This window comes from Hyposmocoma kahamanoa, unplaced genomic scaffold, assembly GCF_003589595.1.
Source record: "Hyposmocoma kahamanoa isolate Upper Pololo Valley unplaced genomic scaffold, ASM358959v1 99879, whole genome shotgun sequence".
In the NCBI taxonomy this organism is placed as follows: Eukaryota; Metazoa; Arthropoda; class Insecta; order Lepidoptera; family Cosmopterigidae; genus Hyposmocoma; species Hyposmocoma kahamanoa.
Genome location: NW_020656077.1, coordinates 2,829,018 through 2,854,050, shown reverse-complemented (window position 1 = coordinate 2,854,050; position 25,033 = coordinate 2,829,018). Strand labels below are relative to the sequence as shown.

General features: G+C 37.4%; 1 protein-coding gene across 6 annotated transcripts in view; it reads right to left on the bottom strand.

The window, feature by feature from the left end:
• Window positions 1–778: 778 nt before the first annotated feature.
• The window catches only part of LOC113239531, an 82,840-nt gene continuing 58,585 nt past the window's right edge, over window positions 779–25,033 (bottom strand). The window contains exons 6-24 of one of the 6 annotated variants that reach the window (XR_003311194.1): window positions 24,710–24,801; window positions 23,769–24,615; window positions 22,978–23,667; window positions 22,691–22,886; window positions 17,945–18,168; window positions 17,746–17,856; window positions 17,437–17,604; window positions 16,878–17,122; window positions 16,480–16,637; window positions 11,263–11,405; window positions 10,545–10,677; window positions 9,672–9,794; window positions 9,051–9,266; window positions 7,803–8,557; window positions 7,212–7,382; window positions 6,809–6,904; window positions 3,887–3,983; window positions 2,760–3,091; window positions 779–2,672 (exon numbers count right to left, since the gene is read on the bottom strand). Coding sequence is in view for 5 of the 6 variants with exons in the window: in XM_026476589.1 (XP_026332374.1) it covers window positions 18,540–21,883; window positions 22,691–22,886; window positions 22,978–23,667; window positions 23,769–24,615; window positions 24,710–24,801 (5,169 nt within the window). In the remaining variant the exon portion in view is untranslated. Of the gene's footprint in view, window positions 2,673–2,759; window positions 3,092–3,886; window positions 3,984–6,808; window positions 6,905–7,211; window positions 7,383–7,802; window positions 8,558–9,050; window positions 9,267–9,671; window positions 9,795–10,544; window positions 10,678–11,262; window positions 11,406–16,479; window positions 16,638–16,877; window positions 17,123–17,436; window positions 17,605–17,745; window positions 17,857–17,944; window positions 18,169–18,515; window positions 21,884–22,690; window positions 22,887–22,977; window positions 23,668–23,768; window positions 24,616–24,709; window positions 24,802–25,033 lie in introns of those variants that run through there. The other 5 variants (XM_026476590.1, XM_026476591.1, XM_026476593.1 and 2 more) reach the window with 5 other exon arrangements.

Below are 25,033 nucleotides of genomic sequence, written 5' to 3'. Positions count from 1 at the left end.
AGGTATAATTTGAGAAGTTTCATTACACAATTCTCCAATAAGGTTTATAAAACACTGCTACGAATGTTGACATGGTAAATATCGTTCATCACCGACATGCATTTTAAAGGAAATCTTTAACTGAGAATTGTTGTTCTCTATCGTTTGTGCTAACAAGCGCCTCATCGGTTATTCTTAGCTTGTCGCGATTATCGTTGAAACCAACTGGCACCCAGTTAATTCTTTCACAACGTCATTGAAAGCATGTATATTTATTATGAACAATAACATTAAAATAGTAGTTTATACGACTGTTATATAATGAAAGGCACCAAAGCACGAGCGAAGGTTTATGAAACGAGCCGACAGGCGAGTTTCATAAAAATATCACACGAGTATTTTAATGCCTAATTATGTACAGTTACATACACTGCTTTATCTACACAAATATTATAAGCTCTCTGTGATGTGTTCAGGAACTGCATGCTACGCTGGCGAAATGGCGGCAAATAAAAACTTTTCTCACGCATATCACACAACCCTTAGAGGATGGAACAGAACCGTAGTTCTTATTTTTGATTCATAGACAAACTAGAATCGGCTCCAACTATCATATCGTTCGATATATCATATATCGTGTGCAATCATTGCGCAATAGTCAAAATTGTTTGCTATTGACATTTCATTTAGATAAAACATCATCTCGACTGATATTAGAAGTGAGGTCCAATCGAATTGTTTTGTTTTTCGGAGATGTTCGAAATTTGAATGTAATAATAACATCGAATTCGATGTTAGTATGAAGCAATAATAACATTTTCACAGATAAGAAATTTGTTCTAACAAAACAGTTTACCTCTATGCTGGTCCTAATTTGCGGTTTTTGAACACATTATATAGAGTTTATGATGTGTGTAGATAAAGAAATTTACAGATCGTTTGGGGAGAAAACAATTGTCATTTATATGTTCTTTATAAACAATTATACGCATAATGGAAATTAGATATAACTTAGATGTGGGACCACCTTTACAAGTACAAATTAAATAGCTACACATGATAGCTACTTGTACAGTCAGCACATGTAACTGAATAACTACAGATGGTGTACATGTGGTGATTTGAAGTACATAAATAGATTTGATTATAATCTTTATTTATTTATAGTAGTAATAATTCAGTGAATTGTTCTAAAATTTAGAAAATAAATTATGTGAATTAAAATATTACTCCTTAATTAATGTTATTTAACGACAGTATTGAAGGAAAACCCGATCAAAGAAACCTGCTCTATTGCGTACCATTTACAGTTACAGCCAGGTCAAAAATACGTAATATTTTAATAATATCAGTATTATTTAAGGAAAGTTGATATGAACATCTCTAGGTGGTCAGCGACTTCTACAGTTAACTATACGACTATTGCGGGAATGTTGCAAAAATTGAGCAAACGTTAAAAGAATTCAAAAATCTATATCGTAAATCTTAAATACATAAATAGTACATAATATGTACAAACATATTATGTTAAAGATATGATACATAAGATATGTGAAAGCGAACAGCGCATTGTAAACACCGATATTAGCAAAAAAAACTTAATTGTACTTTATTATACAGAGGCGGTAAAAAGTGATGTAATTAATTGACTTTACATTACACAGAAAATCAACATAAACATTTAGATTCAAAACTACAATTCGCGCGGATTACAAACTCTACTATAACAAGTCCATATCATAAGTTAGTCTAACCACTACAACAGTTTCAAATGTATATAAGTAGATATATAACAAGTATAATTGTGGGCATAATAGATTTGCCTATAGAAGTGTTAGAGTCGAAAAATTCGAATATTAGTCCTATTAATTGAACATTCTACGCTTACCGTTAGTTTTAAAGCCAGGAAATTTGATTATATATTTTTTGCTTAGTATTTAGTTACAGCTACTCTTCAGAATCGAAATTGAACCAAGTCAGAAACATGTTCCTGTTATAATATTTACTAATGATGTCTAATTTTAAATGAGTTAACCTTAAATAAATTAATAGACGAGAATAAATCAGAGATTCTGAACTGGCCTTGACTGAATTATGAAAATGATCTTAACGATCCCGTAAACATTGTCAAAGAAACATAATACTTTAGAAGGTACGAACGTCATATATACGTTATTAGCCATGGAGTACACGTCATACAGGATGTTACAAAAAGGTCAAATAGTAAGTCCATATCAAAGCGCCCATGGCACTTTCGCCAGAATCAAAAATATTATGTATTGCGTATTTTAACTTCCCTTCATGTTATGTCACAGCAACGACAGATTTGAATGGAAAGGCAAAACAGTAATCCTAGAATAAAATTAATTTCTGACTTAAAGCTGTTCAGTATTATAGACATATTCATAACAACCTGTATGTTCACCGTTGTTCACAATATATGTATATTCTGCTTTATTTATGTCCATAGTCTCCAACTAACCACCGGAAATAGTGAGGCATATCTGTATTACAGGTTCCTTGGTGGATGTAACACGCACTGTTCCCTGAATATTGAACGCTTCTCATTAGAGAAATATACTTCTAGGAATAATAGTTCTCCCTTTGCTGATAAATAGGCAACTCTACGTCTGGGGAGCGGTCATCCAAGTCAGTACGCCCGCCTTGCACAGGCAGCTCTTCTAAGGCTTTAACTGTAAAATGAAAATAGGAATTAAATATCAGGTAAAACTTAATCTTAAATAAGCAAACAAAATGCAAAAAAAAACAAAACTACTCACAACAAAATGCACAAAACGAAACCATGCTGCAATACACTCGGTGGGCCCTTCGGACCGCCTTGGCCAATTTACTTACAAGACGTATTAAAGGAAAGGGACTTTCTTATTATGTAATCATTTGCAAGTTTCCCTATTGGGAACAGGCAATATTCGGAGGGAAACTAGTTTGAAACTAGCGCCATTAAAAACGGATTTTTCTCAACTAATGGACGTTTCTAGTAGTATGTTAGAGCTCGACTAGCTTAAGGAAGTGAGTGCAAGTGAGGAGAACGGTTGTAAGTGAAGGGCGGGTCAGTTGTTTGCGGTAGACGGGCCTTGGTCAATGTTGGTTCCTGCAGAAATGATACGACATCAAAGCATGTTGTTACTTGCGTGCCAGTTGACACACGGTGCCAGTTAGTCACTACAACAACTATCAGAATTACCAGTGTTATAATATTTTATTTTTATTGTATGTGCATTTTTAATCAAATCGCATAAGATTTAAAGAGAAATACTCGTATGGTTCAAAATTTTGTCACAAAATTTCGTCAAAATTACTTCCAGGTCATGGTATATTTAAAATCACTGGCATTTCTAAACTCTAACAATTACTTTAAAAAAACTAGCAAAATATACAAAACTCTAAAACAAACTAATACAACTTGAATACATGAAAAATGCTACTATGTTATGATAGGAGAGTAATCACACACACTTTTATAAAAAATTTCAAACAACAGCATCAGTACCACAACATCAAAAGCAATATCTAAGAGTCTGCATGGGAGTGCTAATATAATAAAGCTTGACTTTCAATTATCATCACTGAAATGACTACAACTGCATCTGTCATATAATACGAAAGGGTTCACTAAACAAACAAGTACATCATGATTCGTGTAACCTAAGAATTGACCTCCTTACTTGTCAGTTTGCAGCACGGCGGTTTTTCTAAACATATATTATACCTATAATACTGGGTTTTGTCTGCATGTTACTTACTAAACATATGTTATGTTTATAATATTAGGTCCTACTTTGTTAAGTCAATATTGATCACTCCAACTAAAATACTGGCAAACGTAATTCGAAAGTAATTCAGAACTGAGGTATCCGTCCATGCAGACTCAAAGCTTGTCTCTTACCAGCGATGATTTTGCTCATCTCGGTGACCTGTTTGGCGAGGATCTGGTTCATCTGGAGCAAGTGTTCTCGGTGCCGCTTCTCTTCGCCGTCCGGGCTCTAGCGTAACAAGCACACATGTAGGACTGCCCGTCTCGGCCATTCGAAGCTGATACGCTATCTATACAAGCTTTATTCACAAACTTTTACAGAAACAATCGTCGACTCGTAGATACTACGATTTGTTTGAAGTATTTTAATCAGTTCAAAATAAAATGGGAATTTACAAGATATCACTGGCTTTATACAATAGCGCTGTATTACAGAATACAACTTTTTTAACCGACTTCAAAAAAGAGGAGATTTTTTGTTTGTATGTTACGCGATAACTCACGATAACGCAGTATTTGTGAACTGATTTCTTTTTTTTGGAAAGAGGGTACCTCAGTATTGATCCCATTTAAATTTGAAAAATTATTCCACTTGTAAGGGTGGCAAACTAGGGAACGAATCCGGTTTCGCGCACTTTCCGGTAACCGATTCAATAAAATTTGACAAATAGGTGTAATTTCACGACTATTTGAGGTCTTTTTTTTATTTAAAAGTTTACAATTATGAATTAAGCACACGGCGAGAAGCAGAGCAAGCGCAGCTTATCGTGGATAAAGCAGTCTTTTGACCTTACAATTTTTTTACGAAAAAGATGGATGCTTGATTCGCGATAAAGTTTCGCTTAGTCTGCTCCTCGCTGTATACTTATTACAGTTGTAGTATTCAGCAATACTGCCTTATTATATACAGGCAGTGATATGTCGATATGTGAAGTCCATCTGGGTAAGTGTGGTGTACAACGGCTACGGTTTTCTTGAAGGAGTATATCAGTAGGATATTAATAAAGGAGTTGATTATATGTACACAAAAAAATTAACACTGAGGATTGTTTCTACAAAAAAAGTAAATCTAAAATTTTTGTCTTCGTCTTATAATCTAATTCTTTGAAGTATAGGTTTAAAGAACAAGGTCATGCAAAAGTTACATTCCAGACATTTAAAGCGACGCAAGATGCAAGAGATAAAAAAATATGGTGTATGATATAAAATGAAAAAAAAAAGTACACAGTAATTTTGTACTTATGTACACATGTCCAAATTCTATCTATAATACAACCAATGACAAGAACTTATCTAAACTAATGAGGAAGCTTTATAGAAATCACCTCAAAGTCAAACATAGTTTTTCAAATTCCTTAACTGTAGTTATCGTCAGTGTTTTTAATTTACAGAGTTTTTTTCTGTGTAATGACAATGACAGACATCTAGAACAGCACCAATATATCTGTCTACGACTAATGTGGTGTTTGCTACTCAACATTGAAGCCGAGCTGCATAGACACTAACGATACCATTGAAAGGAATTGAAGGAGTTAATTTACCTAAAGTGTGAACGTTTTCTTAGTACGGATATATTCATTTCGTGATATGACCAAAAAAATCTGGTATTCGTATTACAATACTAATGCGTAAAATAGTAGATTGTACAACAAGTGCATAGAACGCGTTATTTTACCCGAGACAAGTATATCCTATATGGATACTTAAGTCGACGGTAAAATGAGTTTTATGAACGAGTTATACACTCTGCTTTTCACTTCGATTGCGAGGAAATTAAACAGCAATATTACAAATAACCGGTAACGCAAATATTGCCAAGAAAAAATAAGAACTTTCCGCGAATGTACTACTTTTTTTCTACACGTGACTCAGGTCGGACTACATAATGCTCAGTTATATTTTACAAGCTTTTATTTTTTATGCATTTCAATTTCTTATAACTTATTCCAATTACTATTGCCTACTTTTTTAATTTTGCAATATAATACGGATTAAAAAAACAAAAGTAAAACTTTGTTTTATAGTTCTAGTGTGCGTGGCTGTTAGCGCAGGCGTCATTGCCTCAGTCTTAAACGACGATTTTATTTTATGCACTAGAGCATAAAATCCTATTTTATACAGCCTACACCCAGCATAAATACGAACTTTAAGAGCATGAGAAGTGAAAAATATTTTTTCTACTGTTTATTTTCTAAATATTCCAAAATGCAGGTTGTCTCATGTTTTAATTTTTTAAATGGATAAAGTATTTAAATACGTAAGAATCAAAAGAAAAATAACTACAATTACAACTTTAGTATCAGTAGAGCTCCTTGTGAAAGAGTTCGTCCAGGGAGATACTGCCACCTTACCTAATTCTGCCGCCAAGTAGTAATGTGAGCATTACTGCGTTCCGATTTAGATGGGTTCGGGTGCTGGTGAAATTACTGGCACGTGGGACTTGTCTACTTACGTCTCAGGGTGACAGTCGTAGTGGCAGTGCCCATAAGATGTTTGCGATTTAAAGCTCTGAGTGGCACTGCAACTGTTACGGATAGGCGTGTCGCTTACCACTAGGCGTACAGCTTGTTCGACAAATATAATCAGTTCTGAGAAAATTTGTAGATGGGAATGCCCACATCGTTCTATAGTTCAGTTAAATTAACTTCCTCAATTCCGATCACTGTAGACAGTTTAGTGGCTGTGTAGTTTCGATTGACACTGTCTCTCTCATATAAAAACTTAAAAACACTGTCGAGAGCTACAGATATTAAACGAAGTATACCAACTTTGAAAATCGAAACGTTAATCTCCGATTGAACAAAGTTTAATAAATTGTTATCTGTGGTAGTTACGTTTACTTTAGTGACCATGGCCACTTTATAAGACTTTTAATAATGCTATGATAAAGAGAAAAAGAGAAGTACTTGGAAATTAATAGAAATAAGTTTTGTAAAGCAACAGTTATGGACACCAAATGGAAATGAATTCGTATTTGATGGAATGAGGTGGCAATGATGGCGATACCCAAAAAGTCTGGTTTAGGGAACGGTGACGTCACTTGGTTACGGTTACCTTGCTAGGGTCCGCTGACGAGCTTGAGAGCATCTTCTTGATGGATTCCACCTTCTCCTGGCGCTTCTGTTGCTCTTCGGGTGACAATTCTGGAGGCTGTACATAGTATATTGCAAGTTATTGTACGCATTCTAGTGAAACAATAATAATAACGCACACACTCAACATAGCCCCGCACTAGGTGTGAAATGGTGTGAACGTCTGCCTTGCTGTTGTGTGGTTATTAGTTACGTCCCCGACACTGCTCGGAAATCGTTGATTGAGCTTACTATCAATATTTTTTTAATGTAGAGAAAATTTTATCACAAATATTATAATAAACTAGGTTAAAGAGGGATTGCAAAACATGGTGACCTGTATTTGCAAATATCAAGACTGAAGAGAGATGAACAAAAGAGCTGACCTTCTCCGGGATGTACCGCTCGGGAATAAGAATTTTCTGTGGTGCAGCTAGCAGCTGGTCAATGGAGTCCGCGTAGCGCGTGGTTGGTAACGCCGAGCGAACCACGTCCGGCGCAGGCGCAGCCCGCAGCGCGCGCTCCATGTCCGCATCATCAAGCGAACGGCCCATCTTCTACAAAATGGAAATTTGTGACCTTAGCAAAAGACGCACATTATTAAAGGCTGACATATCGACGCCTTGCTTTCTCAAGCTCGTATCTTATAAAAAGTGATTCAGATAGCAATTTTTTTTTTTTTTAATTTCTTATCAATATCTTATTCTTAAAGTAATGCATCCAAATCAACACGATTTGCATGCATTACTTTAAGAATAGGTAAAAGCCAGTGTGTGAATATGAAGGAAATGTGAAATCAGCCTGCAAAATTTGTATATACAATCAATATTTGCATTTCGATAACTTTGTTTTTTATGGTACAATTTCGAGAAAGTAAGATGACGATATTTGATTTAAATATTCGCCATACCAATACGAAATTTTAAAGGACTAATTTGTTTTAGTGACAAGATTTTCAGTTTAAATTCAAAACTTACGTCATGATTGTAAACATCTTTAGGCATTTCGCTGAGCGTCTTAGCGCTGAGATGGTGCGGAGCGGTATAGTGCCGCCTTTTCTCCTTGGGCACTTGTCGGCGATGCAACGACCCGTTCTTCGGCTCAGACATCTCCGTAATAATCTGCTTAGCAGCCTCACTCTTAAAGATCGGCGACAGTTCCATGGGGCAGCGCGTCAAGCTCATCACGCTACTTGTCTTTGATATTGGATCATTAGTCAGTGTCTTAGCACTGTCGCTAGGACTGCTCAAGTACTGATTAGACAAAGAAATGGTGCGATCGTAACCAGATCTAAGATCTGAGTTGTCGTAGCTCTTATGGTAGCTGCTGCTCATAGTGGATAGGTCACGGGAATAGTCGTAATTCGACAGGGATGGGCTTGACGGAAATTTGGGGCTGAGTTCTAAGTTTTTGTCCAGACGAAGGTAATTTGGTGGGTCGCGGTCAGATGGCCTGGAGTAATATTCTTTGAACTCGCTGAAATCTGTTCGGGGTAGTGACGAAGACCGTGCATAATTAGACGATTGTCCAAGCTCCTCTTCAAGAAATTGGTCAAGGTTAGTGGTAGTATTGTTCGACGACCAATCAGACATCGGTTGCAAGGAAAGGTTATTGGAAGGCCAATCTGACATTGGCTGGAGAGAACGTTCTCTGTCTCTCTGTCGTCGTTCGCTTTCGCGCTTGACAATGCGGACTGTCTTTATTTCTTGCTTCTCGACATTAGATAGATTTCCTGTGAAAACATAAAAAAAACACGATCACTTTTTTTATCAAATTATTTCTTTTCGTTTTATAATACCGTAATAATGCGTGGTGGTAAGCGGCACGCATGTCCATAACTGTTTTATTATGGTGATTCTTTAACCTTCTTACCGCCACTGACAAAAACTAGTGTCGTTCTCTAGACGCCAAGCCTATATAGTGATGTGACATGTCATGAATTTCCACCTTATATAAATTCAATTCTCGTAAGTCAAAGAAGAACATAACTGAACATAGAACGCAACTATTTAACCAAATTCAAATAACAGAAGAAATATCTTAACATTTATTTCCTAATTTCAACTGAAAATTTTCATTGACGTTTTGGCGTCACTGGTGTATCAGCCGAGTTATTGTAAGATGCTTCAAAACGTTCACAGCAGTCAAAGTCAAACCCTCTACGACTGCGTATGCTTAAAAAAACAAAGCAGTAGGCCGTTACTACTAGTTACACAATGTTTTACCAAAAGCACTATGCTGCATGTCCTCGCTGTTAAGTGGCGAAGTAACGTCATTGCTGCCGGCCCTCGTATCGACGTAAAGTGGCTCGACGGACTGGTAGTGTCCGGGTGGCAACACTTGACTTGCCAGCTCATACTCGTAGTGAGATTCGCCGTGGTCGATGGTCAGACCTGTGTCGAGGTTAGTTTCTTGCCACGATGACGTTAGCCGACGTTTACCTGCAATTGGTAAGCTTACGTCAAATATTTTCACCTTATTTGTCGAAATCATTTCGATATCTCCAATGAACACTACGCCAACTATATTTATCGGTCATTTTCTGTTATTTTTGTAAACAGCCATATTTATTTACTAATATTATGCTCGCCGAATTTTGTGGCAAAATAAATAAAAAACCAAAACAAAATAAAAACAGAGAAGTTCCAAAAATTTAGTTGGCGTAGTGTTTATTGGAGGTATCGATTTAAACATTTATATATATATATACTAATGAAGTTTTAATAATAATAATAAAACTAAGGAAGTCCACTAAGACTAAGTATTGAGAATACACAATTTTTGAATATATTGGTATAAGACAATTTGAAGCTTATTACGGATGGACGCGAGTTATTTTATTTTACCTGACTGAGAGTCGTGGGTGCTCTGCAATGTGTGCGATTGGTGTGTGAGATGTCGCACGGCACGACTCAACTCTTGCCGTTGCAGCTGCAGCGTTGTTACCAGCTGCTGGACTCTTGTCACTTCTGGGAATAACATGTCACATTCATTAACATGCTCATACTACGATAGTAAAGCGAACGGTAAAAATTAAGACAAAGAAAAATTAAAGACCCTTTACCACTTCCGTGCAATATGTAGTCTTAGGTGACTTTACTTTATTTCTCTGCATGCGTCAATAAGAACCACCATTACCACGATACTTAAAAAGCACACAATAATATAACATGCCATAAGGGGCAAAATATGAAAATTTGAATATTCTGCATGTTAAGGGTAATTGGAAACATGAAGTGTTTTATAGTCGGGGATATCGTAGTGGCCAAATCGAATCCGCGGTAATCTATTGTTATAGACAACATAAATTAATGCTTACTGTGCAAAAATGAAAGTAGTAGCCATATTAGCCATTAAGTACCTCAGTGGCCGAACGGTTACCATGCTGGACTGCCAAGCAGAGGTCCCGGGTTCGATTCCGGGGCCGGGAGAAATATTTGTACCGCCTACATTTATTTCTCTCGCGAGTTTGGGTGAATTTGTAGTTGTCTAGGTGTGTGTCCATAGCACTCGCGATACGTTTCTCTAGTGCGGGGCTATGAGTGTATGCGCGTTATTGAAATAACAAAGTAATAACGTTAAATCCATCTCCTGTAAAATTTGGCGTAGTGCAGATACGCCTTTTAACAATACCATACGAGAATACGCAGATTTGCATTAAAGTCAGTTAGTTTGCGATTATCCATTTGTTGACTCATAAATAAAAAACGTTGTCTCACCATCCTCTAAGAGGGCGGTAGGTTGCGCGGCGTGCGACATCTGCGGCGCAGCACGACGAGCCTGCAGGGCTCGACGCAACTGTTGCAGTTCACGTTCCAGTCGCGCGTTGTCCGCAACAGTCTGCTCCAGTTTCTGCCACATCACATTTACCCTTTACCATATGATGCCACAATAGGACCATGTCACACACCGTTGTTGTGTAACGCAATTTAGGTAGTGGGTGAGTTGGAAAAACGTTCGTTTCATATCTTTGAACGCGGGGCTTTACATTAATTGATATAAAATATAAATCGATTAATTATCAGATTCATAAGGACGTATTCGTACTTCAAAAAAGACCAGTTTTGCTTCTGGGAATAATACCAATTTTATTTCAGAACATCGCGTATATTGTGTATAATAGTGTCAAGATTATGTAGTTAGGATTCTTTGTCGTGTGATCAAGAATTGCCATTTACAACTTATATTCACACAAACCACAAAATTCTGGAGAGATACCCAGTGCACCCACTACACTATCATTTTAATAACTCAATTTAATAAAACAACGAAACAAAACCAAGCATCCTGTTTAAAGTCCAATACGAACTTAGTTACAAAATCGAGAAGTACCAGAGCATTAATGCTGCACTAAACTATTGTTCACTATAAAATGATAAAAAAAGATTGAGTGCTTATAAGATAAAGGGAAAAAATAAGTGCAGTATAGATGAAAACCTTATAAACCTTAGAATTGTGCGCCAACATGGCGTGCACTCGCGCAAGTTCGGCTTCGAGCCCTGCAGGGGCGGGCATGGGAGGCGGAGCTCCCATACCAACGTAGTCACCGCGGTTTACTGTATCCAGTTTGCCACGAACGCCTACAATCAAACAAATTCATCGATTTTAAACCTCAGAGAACAAAAGTCGCCATACGCTCGCAAACACGACAAAAAGACAAGTGTTAATGAACATTTTCCAAATTCCAAAAATAATTAAAATACCTACATTCGCATTTATGCGACAGAGATTGACATGTTGTTATTTCATAGACTTAATAACTAAAGGTTTATTAACTAGAGCTTTATTTATTGCAGAATACTAGTAATTCTAAATCTATATATTTCTAAACTATGGAACAAGAGAATTGTGGTACTGTAGCCTTCTTAGATATTTTAATTAAAAGAAATCCTAATAACACCTTAGGCCATACTGTATTTCGAAAGAAAACCCATACAGATAGGTATCTCAATGGTAATTCCCATCACCATCATAGCCAGTTAGCTACCGTGGGCAAATCTTTGTTTCAGAGAGCATATGGTGTCTGCGACAGTAATCATCTGGCAGGGGAACTTCAGCATATAAAGCAAGTCCTACATGCGAATAAGTTGAAGATTCCACAACAATGCCGCAGGCCGCGTGTGAAACCACCCACAGTCGAGCGAAGACCTGCCATCTTACATTACGTGAGAGGTGTTACAGGCAAGATCGGAAGAGTCCTCAGGCGTGCATCTATCAAGACCTATTTCAAGCCCCTGAGAAAGATTTCTCAGTTCCTGAGACCCGTGAAATGTAACATGCCCTTACAGGATGCAGGAGTTTACAAGCTTGACTGTGAGTGCGGTCTCTCTTATATTGGACAAACAAAGCGAAGTATTTGTACCCGCGTCAAAGAACATATAGCTGATGTCAAACACCGTCGCGTAAACAAGTCTGCAGTCTGCGAGCATGTCATGGATAAACCTACACATTCAATGAATTTTGACAAACCGCAGGTCCTTGCAAAAGAAGTCCGTTATCTTCCCAGGATGCTGCGAGAGGCCATTGAAATTAAAAAAACATCCTAATTTCAACAAGATGGTTTCTCCGTACCACCAGTTTGGGATCCAGTATTTCCTCTAATGAAAAATCCCAAACAGACATAAGACTGCAGTACTAATTAATATGTTTTAGTTTATTCTAATTTCTATTAATAATTAATAATTAATTAAACTTATTAAAAATTCATTCAATAAAATAATTTGTAAAACTTAATGTAGCGTAACTTGGAATGTTTTCTTTGTAAAATTAAAAATAAGGTATTTAATTAATAACTATTGTAACTTGTAGTGAAAAAATGGGGTGGTTTGCATTAATATTAGACATAACTGGTTGAAGACTGTACCACCTCAGTCAACCGTGACCATGGGACCTGTAAAGGGCCCGAAACGTCGGTTTGTTTCAAAAAACAAATATACGCGATTTAAATCCGGAAAAACAGTTTCATTTCCTATACATATTTCTAGTCTACACAAACAAGTCATGTCCAAGTAAACACCTTTCCGAAATCTGAAGAAATTGTAAGTGCTAAAACGACTGCGCGCCGGCTGTATTAGATGCAGTCGCGATGGAATTGCAGGCGGACTACATCCAAACCGTGTTCCAAAATACTATTTTGTAGGTGTCATTGCGGCACAGTTGGAACACATTTCGTATGATTACACTCTAACGTAAGGGTGGTTTCCCACCGGCGAGGCGAGACGAGCCAGCCTATTCCCCCCAAAAATTGCCATTATTAGCTTTCGCGAGCTTGCGCTTTGATTGTGGATAGTGAAGATTCAGTGCTATTCAATTCGTCTAGCGATAAACATGCGGCTAATGTCTTGTAAATTATTATTATTCAATATGTTAACGGAAGAAGAATCAGATGAAGTCCCACAATCTTGCGATAGATATGAATACCTATCACGAGCTCGCGCGAGATCGTGTGGGTAGTCGCAAGCTCCGTCGCGTTTCCGTTGCAGAGCATAATACTCTACGTAAGCAGCAATATGGTTCAAAATTACATCAAAAATTTATATTCTCGCCTCGTCCATTCTCGTCAATCCAGACCATGTCCAAAGAAGATGCGTTAAGAGAGAATTGAAATTTTGCCATATAAATTTCAATCTTCGTCTCGCCTAGCCGGTGAAAAGCCACCTTAATACATGGGATATATGGCTGTCGCTGGTATTGTACCCTACGCGGTCCGCGGATATGATACTCTATCATTGACCTATACATATGCATCGTGCTACAAGAGCTTGTTTATATAAATGACATCAAACAGAACAACGCAATAAACCGGTTCCAAAAAGTTGAAGCAATGTCAGATCAGCCGACTAACGGTTTGCTTGGTACGGACAAACCTCTTGAGTTGGATATTTTGAGCATGACTTAGCTACTATGCGTTGTTTTAAAATATTTTTTTAATGTTTTTTTTTTCAGAGTAGTGATCAAGCATAAATCCCTTTTTATATCTTACTAGCTGGTGCCCAAGACTTCGTTTGCGTAAATAAGTACTGCGATAATCCTACGGTACTACTTACTTGAGGAATGATTGTTCTTCATATAAACTTTCGTCCCCTATTTCACATACTTTGACATTTATTTTTGTGAAAAAAGTAGCCTATGTCCTTCTTATCTCATCTATCTCTATACCAAAATGCATCAAATTTGATTTTTTGGCGGTTTAGGCGTGAAAACGTAACAGATAATGATACTTTCACGTTCATAATATTAGTTTGGATTCTATTGGACAGTACAGCTTTGATGGCTATTGTCTTAAAAAACCGTAACTTTAGGCCATATTAACACATAATTACTCTTATTTTTGCATTAATGTCAACTATCTTTTTATTTGGGATTTACGCGTAGCCGCGCTTTCTAATAATAATTATTCTTATAATGATGAATTTAAAAAAGATTTTAAAAACCTAACACATAATAAAGTTCGAATTAAAAAGCTGACACCAGGCCTTAGAGGATGGAAAAAAGTAAACACGCCTGGTGTTAATTTTTTTCCATCCTCTAAGGCCTGGTACGACTTGTTCGTCCTGTCACTTGATATTACAAAAAAAAAGCTTTCACGAGGTTATTGTACTTATTAGATCAAATAACTAAATTAACGTTTGCCAAAAAAGCACCATATATTTTGGGTATTTATATTTACGCCTATATTGACGCTAGCCACGATACTCGAAAGAATTTTAAATATTTCTAAAATACGGACTGTTATCGTAGAATCGTATTCGTGATGTAACGAATAGTAAAATCACAGTGAAATCGCAAGAGCGTAAAACATCAGGATTAGAAAAAAGAACATAAAAAGTAAGGTAGGTAGGTAAGAAATAGATAAGTAACACTTGATCTCGTGTACACAATATAATGTCGAATTTTTAATTTTCTAACAACGCTTGCGTATATTGTAAAATTATAGAGGCTTATTATTTAAAATAGACTTTTAATACTATTGTAAGTTAAAATGGTATGGCAAGCTTAATTATGGGTCACGAAAATTTAAAATAAAATATTTTAAATTTGCGTGACAAATGTAAAAACTCCCATGTTTAAAAGTTCAAAAGCCCCCAGGTGCTTCACGATTCAGACGCAAATATCGTCAATATCTCAAACAAGTATTTGATTTTAGTTTACCCATCGAGTACATAACCAGAAATAGAGACGAAATAAAGGTCATCCATCCCCGGCAACTCATCACGTAAATAGGCCTTATATGACTTCTAAATATCAACTCTCGTTTGCGCTGAAATTACAAATTAAATAACTGAAATACAGTACAGCGCCAAAAACTGACCTGTGTGTACGTCAGGCTGTTCCTTTCGGTGGTGTAGGAAAAACAGCAGAACTTCTAATTACAAAACAAACGGAAGCACATTTCATCGGTAATTAAATATAAATTTGTAATTTTTAATTTTTTTTCCATTATAGCAAAGCTCAAGTTAAACTGGTCGATTTGAAGTGAAACAATTAACGACACCCGTCAAATGTTTCGAATTCGGGATGGCCAATCGGAGCGAAGTTGTCACCGTAATGATATGGCACAATAGTATCCAAACAAATTATATGACATTTCGTCTCTATTACTGGTTCTATACTTGATGATTTTACCATACATCGCATATGTATATTTATTAAGAGTGTAATCGTTAAGTGTGCCCAGGAGATTATTCCATAAACACGAGAGATATGAAAAAGCTTTAAACTGATATCGAAAGTACGTTACCTAATGAATAAATCGACATCAATATCTTTTTAAAAACAAAACTAGAAATATTCAATATTGAAACATTAAACGCTCCCATACATTTAATATGACTTTGGTAGAGAGGTTTTAGTATGACAAAACTGATACTAGTAATAAAACTATCTCTTAATTGAGTAAAAATATAATGGCATAGTCAATTATTCAGTCAAGTGTGAGTTGTCCATAAAAATGAATAAAATTTATCAAATTTTTTTTAGTGCTGATCGACTCAGTTTCATGTAAGTAAGGATCGTTTCATTGTATGTGACGAACAAAATCGGGACACCAGAAGTTGGTCATATTTAATCCAGTGTTTTTTACACAAAATGCAGATATCACAAAGTTAATGCATAAGCCAGCAAGCTCTAACGCAAAATCTATGCACTTTTGCCGCCGAATTATAACATATATTCAGCCAGTCATATTAAAATTAAGTTATTAATTGAAGAAAAATTTTCTCTAAAATTATTGTATAAGTTTCCAGGCACCACAATCGATTTAATATATATACCTACCTATGTACAGCATTTTAAAATGCAGTATGTATATAATACATACTGCATTTTATAGTATGTAACTTCGCATTACGCATAGCAAAACATACAAATTTTGTCAATCGCAACAGCTTTCTGCGGAAATAATATTATGTACATCATATTACACTGCAAATTTCTATCGAATAGTGTAAACTCATAGAATCTATTGTATCATCTCTAATGATTTTAAATTATAAAAGTACTGAATTAAACATAATATGCTTTTCAAGTCTAAAGTCATTGTTACCTCTATATTCCGTAACGCAACAGGATACACCACGCAAAAAATTTTTATTCAGTTGGAACCTTGGAACACCAACGAAATATGACATAAATGAGGCAGGTCAAAATAATTACCAGTAAGCAGTGATTCAATTGCGTCCTTATCAGTTCTCAGGCCTTGTAATATAGCCGCTTCATCTGCCAATTCTTGCTCCAAAGCCCAGAGTTCCGCTACACGCGCCCTGGCAGCTTCTGTCTCCAATGGTCTGCCAGCTGCTGCGCTTTCTAACCATCTAGAAAGAGTTACATTCCACCACGTCAATAAATCATTGCTAATGATAGCAATCATTTAGTGTTCTATCAATAAAAATTACAAACTTGATAAATATTTAACAGGTATATGGCTGTAAAGCCTCAATCTTTCCCGTATTTAGTACTAGAAAATTACGCCAAATATACGATAAGATCAAAGGACAGTATGCCAAAATCAAATCTATTTTGAAGTAGGCACAAGACCTATAGACATAATGTACCTTTGTTGTTCAAAAGCATGTTCGGCGAGTACTTTTTGCCTGAGCCGCTGGTTCCTTTCTAGACGCTCGACGGTGTTACCAGGTCTGTTGTACAACGAGCCCAGCTTCACCATGTTATCCACCAGCTGAACTAGCGGCTTACTCTTCTCGTACTGTTGTTCCAGATCCATCAGCTGCCCCTTCAACTGCTCAAGCCTTTGCAGACTTTCTTCGCGTTCCATAGCCTTTAGAGAACTCAAGCACTCCTGATAACAAAAATGTTCATTTATAAATGTGACACAAATTAATTATTGACTCCTGGATAACTTCGCCAGCTCGCATCGTCTTCACCTCTAAATACGCCTGTCTTCGCAGAGCTCACGTAAATATTTAAGTATATATTTTGTTCTCTGTTTTCAGAGGAGACCCCTGTCCAGCAGTGGGACGTATTGTTACAGTGCAGTATATTTTGTGGGAACTAAACGTGCAATGATTTTAAACATAGAAACAAATGGATGTTCCGCAATTCACAAATAAACCAATGGCCAACGAAAATAAAGCTAAAACAAAAAATAAGCACCTCTATGCTAGTGATTTGTAAGCAGCACTGTTCGATGGCACGATGGGTAGCCGCATGCCGTCTCCTCAATTGAATCAAGAGGAGCACCAGTTCTTCATGGGTCCGACCCAAAAGTTCTCCGGCTGTCGGCACCTCGGTCAATTCACCCTGACCATGCTGATCCCTCGGCTGATACAGCAAATACGAACGCAACACATAATGAAAATAAACATAATAAACCAAATAACAACACAATCAAAACGAAATCTAAGTAATGAACCAAAAACAGACAGACACTAGTGTAAGGAATATAAGACAACATAATCATACCAAATCGTCAGGTTCCGTGTTCCGTCGGACTCTCGGGCTCACAGCTCTGATAGGCTGTTGAGTCCTTGATGGAGACCTTGCAGTCATCCATGAATCCTCAGGCCCAATCAACTGCAAATTGGTTGCAACAAATGAGTAAATCTATATACAGATTCAAAAAATATACGTATGTATGATTATATAAGTACAAATAACTTACATTTTGCTGAGAAGTAGAGAGTTGTTGTGATATATTGTGTTCACCGATATGCTTATCTTCGGTCCATCGTACTCGAGGACTCACAGCGCGAACTGGTATATTCGCATCTCTGTTGTTTCTCCCGATAGAAGTGTTACTTCCTAGGAAAGATTTCTTTGACAATGGTTGTTGGTTCGATAGGTTATTTGTACTTAATTCTACGTTTGTTGATACACTCATCGACGCTGAAAAGAAAAATAGCAAATTACAAAAAGCTCATTGCCCAAAAGCAAGTTGAAAATATAATGTACATGTCAGAATTGAGAAATTGTATCATATCTTAAAGGTGATAAACATGATAAAGTGTAATAAGATGAATGTATTAGTTAGTACCAATACAGTGTATTTACAATTCACAATCCATGTTAAAATTGTGCATGCTGTGCACACCTTATCTTGTTTAAACTCTTCCTTTATTTATAAACAATACTTAGTGTTAACTCAACCTAACATTGCCTATGTACAATTTTATTGAAATTGTATTGATAATGACTTTGCTTTGCTGAATTATCATAATTGAAATGCAACTTACATAGTGTACCGGGACCATAGAATGTTAGAGGATACCTTCATTGCTTGCTCTGTCAGTTCCGTTGTCCGTGCTACACAGAGCATCGCCCGTGCTCGCGCCCAACCCCGCGCCCGCGCCCCGCACGCGACCCGCCCCACCCTTCATTAGACCACTGGACATTAGATCCCATTGCCGAAGCTTCTCTCTATCAATTTCAAATCTCTTCCTATTCTGACCTTGAAAAGCATACTTCTTACCCTTTCCACTCAGCATCGTCAACGAATTATTAGACGACTCAACAGCTAACTGCTCATAATCTCCTTCATCTGATTGTTCTAAAGACATTTCTGCATTTTCAGCAAGACTGACGTAAACGTCATTATCATCTACTTTTTCCTCCTCTTCGGGACAACTATTGTGTAGACTAGAGTTATCCCTTCGTCGCAATATTTGGTTTTGGAATTCGCAGTTGACATACGTAACGTTTCTACTTATTTTATTGCTGACATTTTTCTTTACACGCTTTATACTATTCATGCCGCATAAATCAGCGCTAATTCTTCCCGAAAGCGATGCTTCTGTAGGCACAGAATCTAAGTCGTCCATGGAACGAGCGTGCCTATGTGAAACACGCCGTAAGTTGTCTCTCCATAAAGCGTCTTCATCCCAGTGTTTCTCTCCTTGGCAGACGACATTTTCGTAAGCTCCTGCTTCGGCTTCAGCATCGTAATAAACAGTGTTTGAAGAGTTCTCGCTGCAATGAGATGACATGCTAGCATTTGATACTTTAATTGATGAACTGGTATTAAGGCCTTGAGCAATGTTAGATTCTGGAGAAGAATTTCCCACATTGCTGTTATTACTAGAGTTTCTTTTACAACCAAGACCTGAAATTAAGTTCATAGATTCAGGAATTTTGGAGAATTTTCCACCAGTAGACTCGTAAATGTTCTTTAAATCTATTTCTGGATCTTTATCAGCAGCACTTAAGAACTCTACCGAAACACTCCTTGCCGTGGCAGCCAGTTCAAATGTGCGATCAGACATCAGTACTTGATTGTTATGAATGGGATTGTGTATATGCGAAATTTCATTTTTCTTGTGAAGGGGCCCTCTACGTCTTTGGTTGTTCAATTTGCGGTGAAGGTTAGTGTTTTTCAAATAATGAGATGTAGGCAGCAAGTTAATGTGTTCTTGAGATGATAAATCTGAATAATAGTAAGGAGCGCTGTGCTCTGTCGAGCTTTCTCTGCTATGGAAGCCGGTGGTGGTAGACGAGGTATTTGTCTCTATTCCAGACTTAAGAGCTAACTTCTCGTTCTCAAACTCTTTGATTTTATCAGATAATACATCATTATTCAAGTTTTTACTTAACAGCATTTCCTCGTCGTAATTTTTGCAATAATAAGATATCGGCGCCTTCGGGATACCCACACAACTACAGGAATTCGGCAATTCTAATCTATATCCAGCTATCTCTTCACAAATATGTCTGTGTTGACTGCCGACCTCATGTCTGTGCGGAGGGCTGATAACTATCTTGTTGCTGTGACTAACGGGTGTACTGGAGCAGCGTGTATGTGACACAGTATGTAAATGAGCAGCTTGCAGCATGTTATCTTTGTAAATAGATACATCAAGTGCTGATGTGTTTAAATGATTATTTCTATGGCTGCTACTAGTGCTAGGTTGTAAATTATCCAAATATCGATCTAAATCTACGTTAGGAGTGATTTCACTCTGCGCCGGTGCTTCCGAAGCCGCTAACTCAAATATGGAATCATCGGAAAGTGGCCGTCTTTTTATCATCATTTCCACTTCCCTTAGTCCACTGGGGTATCTCAAGTCAATGGCTGCTTCACTTTCGTTTAAACTTGTTACTTCTGAAGATAAGTTGGACGGTGCCATTTCAAATTTACTGCTGACGTCTGATTCTAATGATAAACGAGATGAACCTCTATCAGCATTATAACTTCGAAGTGAATCTGTTTCTATGCTACTAGAATTATAATGCTCTAAAATAGAATTACTTAGTAAATTGGACGTTGATGTCTCACTAAGCTTTCGTTCGCTCGTCAAGCTTGCTCTACTGTTACGAATTTTTTCGCCGCGTGATAGAGTATCGTGGATTGAAGTACGACTTCCATAAATCATTAATGACGTGGTTTTCCTTTTAACGGTGTTCATTTTTTGATTTTCACTAGTCAACAATTTCAATATAGAATTATCTTGAGATAAGTCTGATTTATCTAATTTTTCTAAAATGTACTTTGAAAGTGCGTCATCTGATAATTCATCGCTGGGAGGTGGTAAATTGGGTATTGAAGAAGGCGGCAGATTTTCACTATCAGAACTGTCATGAATGTCGGAAATTCTGCTACTGCCCAAATAATAAGACGCTGGTCTGAATGTGTCGGATATACTGAAACGGCTAAAAGGAATGTCTAGTGACATATCTTTGGAACCTTCGTCATCGGCATCGGAACAATCTGACTTCTCTTTAGCGACTTTATCACTTTTGGAAGCTCTTTTCAAGGTGTGATCTTTGGTATCAGCAAAGTTTGAAGCCGTATCCAGCAAAAACTTACTTTTAGATGCTGATTCCTCTGAACCACCTTCATCTATTAAATTATTTAGTTCCATGTAAACTGGCTCCACTTTGCCGTTATTGACACAAACAATTTCATATGTCTGCATATCTTCTTCTTCGTTACCAATGTTCATTTCGACATAAGGATTATCTTCATATCCCATCGGCAAGGTATTATCAAAAACACTTAAGTTTTGTAGTATCGTCATATGCGCGGGTTCAATTGTAGACGATTTTCGAGGACTCATTGGTAAATAGTGATCTTCACCTGGTGATCGTACTGGAGGAGTTTCAGGTTTGTTATCAATTTCTAAAGCAGATGCAAACACTTCCTCTTTCTGTTCAGATTCCAATGTTATTATTTCGCTGTCATTTTGAATTTCAGGATCCGATTCCATTAATACTTCGTCTAAATCGTTATCCGTATACTCGATTTGCGTCTCCGACTCCGCTTCACTTTCGTGAGTCTCGTATCCATCATTTTCAATATCAGTCTTTGCATTTTCTAAAACATCCAACTCTTCTTTCTGGAGGGGCATTTTTTCATTATTATTATCGTTCTGTTTACAATTGAGCGTTGAAATATTTACCGCACAAAGCATGTTTTCGTAAGTGTTTTCTGCTGCATTATTTACATCAGCGTCTGTCTCTTTTATAATGCCAGAATTATCTGGCTGAGTGGCAACGGGCGCGTGCGGGGCTATAGGTCGCATAACACTAGGACTTGTTAGATTCAGTTTATGGGACCTTCCTGCCTGCATATCTCTCGGTTTTTGCAGTTCAGTGCCCGGTGCTTCCTCTGAGGTGCAAAAGTGAAACCGATCATGTATTATACTATTAATTTCCAGTAACAAATGAATACATAAGTTTCGTATTTTTATCGTAATGTTCAACATGTTAGTATAATATAAATTGGTACTTGACTCCAAATGTTAGATAATGATGCAATCTACAGTTAAAACACGAGTACGAACAAATATCTGTCGCCCACCACCAATGCTGAACCAGTATGACATTTTGTTAGTGGTAGAATGTCCCCGCAGGCAGGAAGGTACCTTTCCGCAAAGCGAAGTCATCGTAATGCTACTAAGAATGTCCAATGAATAAAATAATTATAGAAATACATATAAGTATACAAGTAATAATATTATTTTTGTTAAGTCATACCTCAATATTTTAAACAATATAAAGAATTTAGAAATAGCTCTATTAATAGTACTAATGACACCGAAACGAATAATTAATAAGGGAGCTAACCAAATTAAATGTTGCGTTGACATTGGAGAATACAATAAATATAAATTTCATATACTGAATGAAGAACGCGTTAATTCAGAATAAACGATTACTTTACTAAACTACGTTTAATCTACGGTACATTATCTTTTTAACTAATGATATACGTCTTTCTAATCTACGTAATAAATTTAAACAATAATTGTAGTACAATCAATCATCACTGCATCACAACCTCTGTCATGCAACATATGAATAACACAGTTGGCGGTTAAATGCATGCTAATTTCTCTGTGAACAGCCCCAAAATATATCAGGTATATCTCACATGCTACTGATACCTAGAATCATTTTCTTGTTAATTACGTACCTTCGTCGTCAGAAGAGTAACTGTTGTAGGAAGCATTAGTGTACGTCTTGTGTTTGTACTGATCAGATCTCAAAGATTGCCGGTTCTGGTTCAAAGATCGAGCCAGTGAAATCGCGGCCGGTGTACTTTTGCGAGTAAGCGGTGATTGTAACATTCTTTGCTTCCACTCTAACAACCTTTTCATCGATTCCTCACGCTGAATTAAATGTAAAAGCAATTTTAATTATCAATAACCGTAATTGTATTATATATTACTAAATAGTAAGTTTGGTAAATAATTAGCGTACCTGTTGTACTTTCTTCTCTCCTTGGCCTTCTGTGGCAGATGATGGCAATCTCGCACTAGCTGATCTCATAAATTCGTTCGCGTCGCATCGACTTATTTCCTTCGTAACGCCACTAAAGGTAGATCCGTCACTCATTACACTTCCACTCCTTTTCAAATAATCCTTTTGGCTCTCCCTACCTTTCTCCTTAAGCGTCCAGTTTGAGTTCAACCCTTCAAGATCACTGTACTTCGAATTGTAACTGACGTCGTGTCGGCTAGTTTTATTCACCCCGAATTCTGTCTCGTAATTATTGTTGGTAATTTGAGAGTAAGGTGAATTCAACTGCTTTTCAGCTAAGCCGCTCGCATACTTAGCTAATGGTATCTGAATATTGCGAGGACCCAAACCTTGCTGTTGTAAATACTGTGCAGATTGTCGCATTTTTTCCGCATAACTTTCTTCGGAATAATATCTGTCGGAACTAGGATCGTAGTATGAGTTAATATCGAGACTGGATTTAGGACGCTGCGGCTGTCTAGGCGGATCACACACGTTACGAGAGGGCATCGTGTTGTTAAGCATCTCATTCCTTGATTCATGTTCCAAGAAGTCTGCACTGTGGGGTCTAGGCATTGGAGATTGAATTCCGCTAGACTGCATCTTTTTCCTTCTCAATACTGATGGCCCACTGAATGTTTTTTCTTGAGGCTGCAACAAAAATATTCACTTAAGCTACCTATTTTTTTAAATTGATCCTTAGGTTTTTTTTTATATTGTAATTGTAATAAACAACTAATGTAAAAACTCACATAGTTCGCGGCATAATCTTGCAACTGCTGGTGGTTAACGCTACCGTCCCGAGATTGCGGTGTTTTAGGTAATAATTTTCCATGTGTTTTGCCATATTCGTTCTCAGCAGCGTAAGAGGCATACACATCCTCGTAATCTCCAACTTTCTGAGTATTGTATAGACCCATCGTCACAGATCTACCATACGCATCCGGTGTTCGCCTCTCTATAAGCAGGCGCTCGTTGATTGTATTCCCAATTCTGTTGGCAGGTCTCAAATTCAGTTCCCCGTAGACATCCCTATTATAAGCGTTTTGTTCAATGTTTGATTTTGCATTTTGACGTGAATCAGAATAAGAATCATAAAGCGACTTCCTGTCGTGCTCCACTGTTGTCTGAGAATTGTTCTGTAAATCGGCATCTTTCGGAGTCGTCTCGGTTTGTGGCGATACGTCCTGAAGAAATGGATTCCGGGACTGCGAATGCCTTTCATATATTTGCTCCTGTTTATTTTCAGGCTGTAGTTGCGGTTGTTGCTGACTTCTGTTCCTATTGTCAAAGTAAGGCGACTGAGGATTAGACCTATAAATGGACGATGTGCTCGGTTGGATGTTCTCAAGTCTGTCAGTAACGGTGTTGGTTAGTGGCAGAGACAGGTGGTGCGTGTCATAAGGGCGTTTGGACTGGTACATAGCCGCGGGAGCAGGCGACTGGTGCGGCGGGAGAGGCGAATGCGGGCTGCGACTATATGTGCTCTCTTGAGTGGGGCTGGTAGTGTAGTTAGTATGCTCCTGGTAACGAGTATGACTAGTGCCTTGACTGTAGTGTGATGCTGGCTTTTTGAGTAAATCGTAGTTTGGATCATACCTGTAATGTTGTCAAGTTGTGTAAACGAAAAAAATACTTTTATAACATGACTTGTATCAAATCCCTGGTATGAACATAACAAATGAAGTCTTACATATCAGGACTGGGTGAATTGTATCCTTCATTAGAACGCCTCGGCTTAGGTGGTGCGTTTGCATAAGTCGGGCCAGGTATTTCGTCTTCATCCTACAGTAAAAAAATCAATATAAAATTTATTGTAACATGCAAAATCAATCCATACCCCGTTTCATGCAGTCCAATTAATACGTGCACCGCGCGCTCGGTTGCCAGTATCGATTTACTACTGCTTCGGACCTATTACCCTTAGTTATGTCGGCGGAATAATCACAGTCCTTAGTTCCGCTCTGGCGCAAAGTAATTACTGATCAGTTACAATCGGTACCGGTACACGTCACCC